The sequence below is a fragment of the Dipodomys merriami genome, unplaced genomic scaffold (genome assembly GCF_024711535.1).
Source record: "Dipodomys merriami isolate MVZ:Mamm:240054 unplaced genomic scaffold, mDipMer1.0.p SCAF_84, whole genome shotgun sequence".
NCBI lineage: Eukaryota > Metazoa > Chordata > Mammalia > Rodentia > Heteromyidae > Dipodomys > Dipodomys merriami.
In genome coordinates, this window is record NW_027206446.1 from 1,487,869 (window position 1) to 1,497,107 (window position 9,239).

At 51.2% G+C, this 9,239-nt stretch overlaps 1 protein-coding gene across 1 annotated transcript in view; it reads right to left on the reverse strand.

Annotated features, from left to right (window-relative positions):
• Nucleotides 1-4,897: 4,897 nt before the first annotated feature.
• The window catches only part of LOC138820017 (solute carrier organic anion transporter family member 1A2-like), a 55,056-nt gene continuing 50,714 nt past the window's right edge, over nucleotides 4,898-9,239 (reverse strand). Inside the window, exons 10-12 of the mRNA XM_070011656.1 lie at nucleotides 8,312-8,394; nucleotides 8,080-8,197; nucleotides 4,898-6,501 (exon numbers count right to left, since the gene is read on the reverse strand). Of these exons, the coding sequence (XP_069867757.1) occupies nucleotides 6,282-6,501; nucleotides 8,080-8,197; nucleotides 8,312-8,394 (421 nt within the window). The 3' untranslated portion in view covers nucleotides 4,898-6,281. The remainder of the gene's footprint in view (nucleotides 6,502-8,079; nucleotides 8,198-8,311; nucleotides 8,395-9,239) is intronic.

Genomic DNA, 9,239 nt, shown 5'->3' on the forward strand with positions numbered 1-9,239 from the left:
CTGATCTCCCATGAACCACCAGAAAACTGGAAGTGGTGCTGTGGCTCAAGTGGTAGAGCACCAGCCTTGAGCTGAAGAGCTGAGGGACAGCGCCCAAGCCCAGAGTTCAAGCCCCAGAACTGGTAGAAAAAAAATAATAATGTAGAATATTGAGAGCAAAATCAAAAATAATAATTGAATATTGAAATTGAAAGAGACAATAATGGTGCGTCAACCATTGTAACTCAATAAAATGTGTCTAGAACAAAGGATAGGGAAGAGGAAGAAGGAGGAGGAGGAGGAGAAGAAGAAAGGAGGACAAGGAGAAGAGGAGGAGGAGAGGAAGAGTAGGGGAGGAGGAGGAAGAGGAAGAGGAGAAGGAGGAGGAGGAGAAGAGGAGGAGAGGAAGAGGAAGAAGAGGGGAAGGAGGAAGAGGAGGGGGAGGAGGAGGAGGAGGAGGAGGAGGAGGAGGAGGAGGATGTGGTGGCGGCTGCAGCAGCTAAAATAAGCAGAAAATTCCAAGTCTCTTTTTAAGGAAAAGCGAAGGAAAGCCATTGGGCTCGCGTGTGTCTGCTGCCTCGTAATTGGCTGTAAGGGCCACCTGTTGGTGATGAACTCCTGCACATCACGTGACCTCATCCATTTCAGGGTGGAAAATATGTTTGACTCCCAACCTATCTTCTTCCAATGTCACCGAAGAATTAGAGAGATTCCAAAAACATACGTTCATATTTGGTGTGCGGTGATGGTGAGAGGAAAATGCATAGCCCACGATGTGGCTGATCACAGCTGGAAGCTGGTGAAGAAAACCTGACTTCCATGATCCCCCAAAGCCCATTGAATAGCCGGGCCTTCACTCCGCCCGCCAGGCCTCCGGGCAGGGGCCAAACGCAGGCCATCTGCTACGGCTTCCGCTGGGCACCGGTGGCTCCTGCCTGTCATCCCCGCTACTCAGGAGGCTGAGATCTGAGGATCGCGGCTCGAGGCCAGCCCAGGGCAGGAAAGTCCGTGAGACTCTGATCTTCAGTGAACCACCAGAAAACCAGAAGTAGAGCTGTATGGCTCAAGTGGTAGAGCTCCAGCCTTGAGTGAAAGAGCTGAGGGACAGCACCCAGGCCCTGAGTTCAAGTCCTAGAATTTGGCACACACACACACACACACACACACACACACACACACACACACACACACATGACTTCTCTCATACCAAGACAAGGAATAAATATGTGAATAGTGTATTTGCTAGCGGCCGGGCTTGTACTGCTAAGGCACAAACTGCTAGAGAGTTCCTACGTCACGATGCTTTCAAACGTTGTGTTTGTATTAGAATGAGCTGGGGCGCTCTATGCAAATCGATGCAAATCGATGCAAATGTGCCCATAGACATTTGAAGTCCTGTCATCCTAGCTACCCAGGAGGCCGAGACCTGAGGATCACGGCTCAGACCAGCAAAGTCCAAGACCTCCCGGTGTGCAATGAGCTAGCACAAAGCAGACCAGGGGACGTGGTTCAGAGGGTGGAGCCCCCGCTGTGGGGCAAACACAGAAGCAAGCGTGTTGGTGTGGAACGTCTGCCCCAGGTCCTGTAAAACACGGAACGACGCGCGCATCACCGACACGATGCGCAGGTGCGGCCGCTCCTCCAGGCTGCGCCCTGCCGAGCTCCCCCTGCCTGGTGCCGCTGCGGCCTCCGGCATCCCCGCCAGCCCAGCTCCCCGGAGGATCCCGGTTCAAAGCCAGCCCCGCAGACAGATCAGAGAGCCTTACCTCTCGCTAACCAGCAAAAAGCCAGAAGTGAGGGTGTGGCTCAAGTGGTAGCGTGGCAGGTTTGAGCTCAAAAAGAAGCAAGTGAGAGCAAGGTTTGGAGTTCAAGCCCTAGGACCTGCACACGAACACACAGAGAGGGAGGAAGGAAGGGAGGGAGGGAGGAAGGAAGGGAGGGAGGGAGGGAGGGAGGGAGGGAGGAAGGAAGGAAGGAAGGAAGGAAGGGGGAAGGAGGGAGGGAGGGAGGGAAGGAGGGAAGGAGGGAGGAAGGAAGGAAGGAAGGAAGGAAGAAAAGAAGGAAGGAAGGAAGGAAGGAAGGAAGGAAGGAAGGAAGGAAGGAAGGAAGGAAGGGGGAGGGAGGGAAGAAGGGAGGGAGGGAGGAAGGAAAGAAAGAGGTGGAGGGAGAGAGGGAGAGAGAAAGGAAGGGAGGGAAAGAAGCAAGGAGGGAGGGAAGGAAGAAAGGGAGGGAGAGAGGAAGGAAGGAAGCAAGGAACGAAGGAAGGAAAGAAAGAAGGGAGGGAAGGAGGGAGAAAGGAAGGAAGGGGGAAGGGAGGGAAGAAGGGAGGAAGGGAGGAATGGAAAGAAGGAAGGAAGGAAGAGAGGGAGGAAGGAAGGCAGAAAAGGAAGGAAGGAAGGAAGGGAGGGAGGGAAGAAGGGAGGGAGGGAGGAAGGAAAGAGGTGGAGGGAGAGAGGGAGAGAGAAAGGAAGGGAGGGAAAGAAGCAAGGAGAGAGGGAAGGAAGAAAGGGAGGGCAGGAGGGAGGGAGAGAGGAAGGAAGGAAGGAAGGAAGGAAAGAAAGAAAGGAGGGAAGGAGGGAGAAAGGAAGGAAGGGGGAAGGGAGGGAAGAAGAGAGGAAGGGAGGAATAGAAAGAAGGAAGGAAGGAAGAGAGGGAGGAAGGAAGGCAGAAAAGAAGGAAGGGAGGAAAGAAGGAAGGAGGGAGGGAAAGAAGGATGGGAGGGAGGAAGGAAGGGAGGGAGGGAGGGAAGGAAGGAAGAGAGGGAGGGAGGGAGGCAGAAAAGAAGGAAGGGAGGGAGAGAGGGAGGAAAGGGAAAGAGGGAGGGAAGGAGGAAGGAGGGAGGGAGGGAGGGCTGTGGTGAGCAATGTCCTTTGGCTGTGACTGGCGTGGGGAGCAAGCCGCGGCCTTGGCTGTGTGGGAGCGGGTCCTGTGCAGGTGCAGTAACTGCTGAGGATTGGAGGTCGGAGGCCGGAGGATTGGCGGTCGAGGCCTCGTCCCGGGAGGGAGGATTGGAGGTCGAGGCCTCGTCCCGGGCGGTAGGCCTCGTCTCTGGCTCCCCGTGAGCCTCCGTCCCGCTGGCGATTTTACCCAAATCCGGTGACCCGGAAAGATCCAGAAGGCAAGCTGACCACCGCCCATGGATGTTTCTAGAATGCCTTCCTCCTTCCCCCAGCTACGGGGGCGATTGCGGGGTTCGTGAAGCCCCACGCCCACCCCTCACCCCCACACCATCCCCAGCGTACGTGTTCACGCGAACCCCAAATTCCATCTCACTCTGCTCAGCCAAAGACCCGGCCCCCAGCCATGGACACTGAGCCAGTGTCCCACTGGAACCCAGTCCATGTGATTTTTCAGTCGTAGATAGGATTTGAACTCAGGGCCTGGGCGCTGTCCCTGAGCTCTTCTGGCTCAAGGCTGGCGCTCTACCACTTGAGCCACAGCACCACCTCTGGGGGCTCATTGGAGGTTTTCCTGCCCAGGCTGGCCTCAACCCATGATCCTCACATCCCAGCCTCCCGAGGAGCTGTGGTGCCAGACGTGATAAGGAGACACAGGTATCCTAAGCATGCGCCGAATACCACTGAGCTACACCGCCAATCCCACCTGGATTTGTAATCAACACACTTTTAACTGGAACAGGAATCAATACATGCAGGCGTTCGACAAGCAGGAGAAAAGTCCACACACACACACACACACACACACACACACACACACACACACACACAGGAAGTTGTGCATGCTATATTCATTTAGAAAAATAAAACTCAAGGGCTGGGCAGGTGGCTCAGTGGCAGAGCTCTCGCCTCGCATGCACGAGGCCCCGGGTTCCATTCCCCAGCACCCCATGAGCAGAAAAAGCCACAAGTGAATCTGTGGCTCATGTGGTAGAGCGCCAGCCTTGAGCCAAAGAAGCTCAGGGACAGCGCCCAGGCCCTGAGTTCAAGCCCCGGGACTGGCAAAAAGACAACAGCAAAAGAAAACTCGTGGTCCGATGGTTCCAACGCCCAGGTTTGTTTCGGATACTTGCCTGGTCTGTGCGGCTGCCTTTTGCTTTCCTGTTGGTCCTGGTGTGTATTAGGATCGTTTGGATTTCCCCGCGGCTTGCACGTGGTATCTGTGATTACAGCCATGGTGTTTGGACAACAGGGAAACGCGTCTACTAGGGTTCGGCCCCTGTGTCCACCCACTTCTTTGCTCTCTTATTTAGAAATAATTCCCCCCTCCCCACCTGGCATCCCGTTTTCTCCTTCTTATTTTCTTTGTGGGGCCCTGGGATTCGAACCCAGATCCCTGCACTTCCAAGTCCGGTGTGGTCCCATGGCGCGATTCCTCCAGCTACGTGTCTCTCTGGTTATTTGTGTGTGTGTGTGTGTGTGTGTGTGTGTGTGTGTGTGTGTGTAAAAGGCCCCCCCTCCTACCCTCCTACCCCCCATCAGCCTTCCCTGGACGCTGGGATTACAGCTCAGCCCAGCCCACCTTCCCTTCTGTAGAGATGAAGTTCCTCATCACCTTCGTTTCCGTCCAGGAGGACCTCGAACCACGATCCTCCCAACCTCAGCCTCCTAAGCTGCCTGGATTACAGGTGTGAGCCACCAGACCTGCTCTGCATTCTGGTTTTCTTTTTTTTTCTTTTATTTTTACAAGCTGCTCCATAATTGGGAAGGGAGAGGGAGGCGGAGGGGAAGGGTTGGGGGGGTTGGGGTTTGGGTTTTTGGTGGTGGTGGTTGCTCTGATGGGGATTCTGATCGCAGAATTGACCTGGTCCAAGATCAGGAGAGGAAATGCGTGTGCAAATCAAATATATCTCCCTTCTCAAAGAGAAAGACACTCACGACCTGACATCACCTTTGTAATAAAAATAAAGGACTGGTGCCAGGTGATATTAGCGCGTTGTCTGGAGTTTCAGTGACATCAGTTTTCATAGCAGTGATTACTTTTATTAAACCAAGAATGTTTTATTCTCCAAGATCATTGCGGGAAGTGTGTCGGCGCTCCAATCTAGGACACAAGAAGTCACAGGAATATTAACGTCCTGGGGTGGTTATTGAATAGGTGAATATTCATGTGTTGGGGGGTTCTCCTGGTCTCGAAATGTGATCTTTCCATAATATCCAACATGAAAAATGGCTGCTATTTGGGGGATCCATCCTAGGGCTTGAACTCAGGGCCTGGGCGCTGTCCCTCAGCTCTTTCGTTCAAGGCTGGTGCTCTACCACTTGAGCCACAGCTCCACTTCCGGTTTTCTGGTGGTTCCTTGGAGATCAGAGTCACACTGACTTTCCTGCCTGGGCTGGCTTTGAACCGTGATCCTCAGCGCTCAGCCTCCTGAGTAGCTGGGACTCCAGGCATGAGCACCGGTACCTGACCATGATGAATGGTTTTTAAAGAGGGTCCAGCTTTGTCCTTTTGTCCTTTGAGTCAGATGTTGGTTTTCAAGGAAGCGTTTGCTCACCAGATCTGACTTGTCAGAAAGAAGCGAAAAATCTCTTGCCACGTGATTTGCTTTTGCAGCAACCGGATTCTGTTTCTCAGCACACACATAAGCAATCACAGAATTGAAAACGACATGTCCCCTTGTTAATGAGTAACTGATTCCAATAGTCATGTCTGGGACGAATAATAAAAGAGTTCAAAAGAGCCCAAATTCCCAAAGAGATAAAGAAGGTGTGGAGGGGGGGGGCATGATTTTCTCAGGAGAAAGTGATCCATTGAGAGATATCTTGGTGTTGCTCGCATCCTTAGCACGGAACATTCTGGTTGGCCATCAAAGCAGAAATGCCAGGGGCACGAAGTAGATCCTCCAGGGTTCATGAAGAAAGGTGTTTTATCCACATAAAAAACAAAGTGGATTCTGCAATTCTCGCTCCAGTTGCCATCAGCCTTTCTCTCTTAGGAGAATATTTGGTGGTGGTGCTTGTTTGTTTTTTATTGATCTGTTCTGTGTTGTTGTTGGCAGTACCAGGGCTTGAATTCAGGGTCCACGTGCCCGGTGCTCTACCACCTCAACCACGCCTCTAGCCAGGCTTTTGGCTGGTGACTCCAGAAGTTTCCTGCTTAGTTCTAAAACCTCTGCTCCTGGGGTAGCGAGGATTTACAGGTGGGAGCTACCTGCACAAATCACTCTCAGACATTTTTTTCTTTTTCTTTTTCTTCTTTTTCCTACCAGGACAAGGTCCTGGGGTTCTCCAAGATGTCTCCCACCGTTCCCCCCCCTCCTGATGATTTTTTTGTTTTTTTCTTTTCAAGGACATTAGAAGGGACACGTTTTCCAGCCGTGGGTGAGCTAAGACACCAGGCATTTAGAGTTTCGTTTTCAATTCTTCATCGTTTAAACCCTTAGCGTGCTGGGCTACATCTCTGCCTTGATTTCCCCTCTGGGCGGCCTTCAGCTCTGCAGACTCAGTGACGGGGGACTCGTTTTCCCCAGGAAGCTGGCGACTCTTCAAAAGAATTAAGATGGCAAAGGCCGGAAGAAAGCTAGAGCCTCTGATGGCGGCGGGCATGCCAAGGTAGATATGTCTGCATACAAACATAAACCTGAATTTAAACAGATACATATGCGCATATATACAGATATATACACACACACCTTGCAATTGCAGTAGATTAACACAGATGGGTTTTCCGTCTCTCTGAAGACCAGATTGATTTATTTATGCATTTTTCTCATGGGTCCTGAGGCTTGAAAACTCTGTCCCTACACTTTTGTGCTCAAGGCTGGCACTCTACCACTTGAACCACAGCTCCACTTCTGGCTTTTTGGTGGTTCTTTGGAGATGAGGGTCTCAAAGGGTCTGCACAGGGCAGAGGGGTGGATTCAAAAACTACGATCCTCAGATCTCAGCCTCCTGAGTCGCTGGGATGACAGGCGGGAGCCACCAGCGCCTGGCTTACCTCTGATTCTATACTCTCTCTCTCCCTTGCTGAGCATCATGAAGTTTAAGTCACGCTGCTCTTTGCTGGACCCTTAAAAATGAGGTTCCATGGGCTGGGAAGGTGGCTCTGTGGTAGAGCACTTGCCTTGCATGCATCAGGCCCTGGGTTCGATTCCCCAGCACCACAGAAGCAGTAAAAGCGGGAAGTGGTGCTGTGGCTCAAGTGGTAGAGTGCCAGCCTTGAGCTGAAGAGCTGAGGGACAGTGCCCAGGCCCTGAGTTCAAGCACCAGGACTGATCAAAAACAAAAATGATGTCCCAGACACAGAAAACAGGTCCCAGGGTTCCAAGTTCTCGTGACTTTTAACCCACCATCATCGTGGGTCAGAGGCCTTGGAACCAATTTGGTTGGTGGAAGGAATTTGGAAGACATTGGAGAAGCAGACAAGAATGGAGGCTGAGAATGAATGAGGTAGAGCATTCGTGGGAAATTCCAGAAGAGCAAATGGAGGGAGAGCTAGACATATTTACATGTCGTGTTCCTGAAGTTCACGATGATGGTTACACCAGAATGCTTGGGAACCGAGCACCAGGCTGGAGATGCCTTTCTCTCCAGCCAAGAACTTGCTCCTGTTTTGTCCCTGGCCTGAGACATTGTGTGAAGTCAAGGTTACAAAGCAGCTGAGCTACTTTCTCTAGTGAAGCCAATTCCCAGCAGACTGCTGTGCAGGCTCTGTGTGTGTGTGTGTGTGTGTGTGTGTGTGTGTGTGTGTGTGTGTGTGTGTGTGTGTGTGTGTGTGTGTGTGTGTGTGTGGCTTTTGGCCATGCAAGGAGAATTAAGAGCAGGTAAAAGAATAAAAGAAGGAGAGGAAAAGACGGTTCAGTTTGGCCCGAGAAGAACATATTTAAACTCACAACTAAGAAAGCGTGGTTTGCTAAAGAAAGTTCCATGCTCTCCAGGGTGCTGGTGGCTCCCGCCTGTCACCCCAGCTGCTCAGGAGGCTGAGATCTGAGGATCATAGTTCAAAGCCAGCCCAGGCAGGAAAGTCCATGAGACGCTGATCTCCCATGAACCACCAGACAACCAGAAGTGGCGCTGTGGCTCAAGGGGTAGAGCGCCAGCCTTGAGTGAAAGAGCTCAGGGACGGCACCCAGGCCCTGAGTTCAAGACCCACCACTGACAAAAAAAAACCATAGCCATGACCAAATACAAATGTCTTTACCTGAAGTTGTTTGAGTCGTAGATTCTGCACGCGCCTGGCTTACCACACTTGACAGTACCCCAATGTAGACAGGTGGCGTCCACTAACGCTCCAAAATAGATAGGCGCTGGGATCCCGGCTGCAATGAAGGAAGAAGCTTAATCAATCAATTAGCTAAACTAATAAATTCATTAAAATTAATTAAGACATTTCCCTGATATGTGGAAGCTAGATTTAGCTTATAAACACATACGTAACCACGTGGGGCGGTGTGCAAAGGCGTGTGAGTGTGTTACGTGAAACACGGTAGATTCCAGGAAGAACTCAGTGCCCTTCCTTAGCTGGGGCAGGGTCAAAGGTCAGCAAAATCAAACCCTAGGAAGCCTGGGGTGGGGGTCAGGGGAGAGGGGGGAGAAAAGAGGGGGAGAAGGCAGGCAAGACTCCAGTGTGGTTCCCCCCAAAATGCAGAAGAATGAGGGGAGGGAAGAGGAGAGGGGGAGAATGTGGAAAGGAGGGGACGTGGATCAAGACATGTTGTGTTCATCAACCACTTTGTCCAATGGCAGCTCCTCTGGACAACTACTTAAAAATCATACAAAGGGAAAAAAGCAGGGAGAAAAATGGTCATTGGAAATATTTCCCTTTGTGATATACTGAGAAACAAATGCCACCTAGCAAAAGAGAAAGCAGCTGCCCTCGATTTGGTTTTCTGATAATAACCAAGTTACTGCCAAGTTTCTGGATGATAAAGGTAAGACGCTATGGTGTTAATAATAATAATAATAATAATAATAATAATAATAATAATAATAATGAAAGAAAATTATTTATGGCATCAAACAGCCAAGCAACACTTGTAAACTTTATATATTTCCTGAAACGTTTGGGGTCAGTTGTATGTGCATTTTATTTTATTCTATTTTATTTTTTGTGCCGGTGCTGGGGCTTGAACTCAGGGCCTGGGCGCTGTCCCTGAGCTCTTTCACTCAAGGCTGGTGCTCTACCGCTTGAGCCATAGCACCACTTCTGGCTTTTTGGTGATTACCAGGAGAGAAAGAGTCCCACCAACGTTCCTGTCCAGGGCTGGCCTCCAACTGCGATCCTCAGATCTCAGCCTCCCAAGTGGCTGGGATGCCTTGTTAGGCCCCGGGTTATTTTTAACAAAGCATTTCCCGTTTATG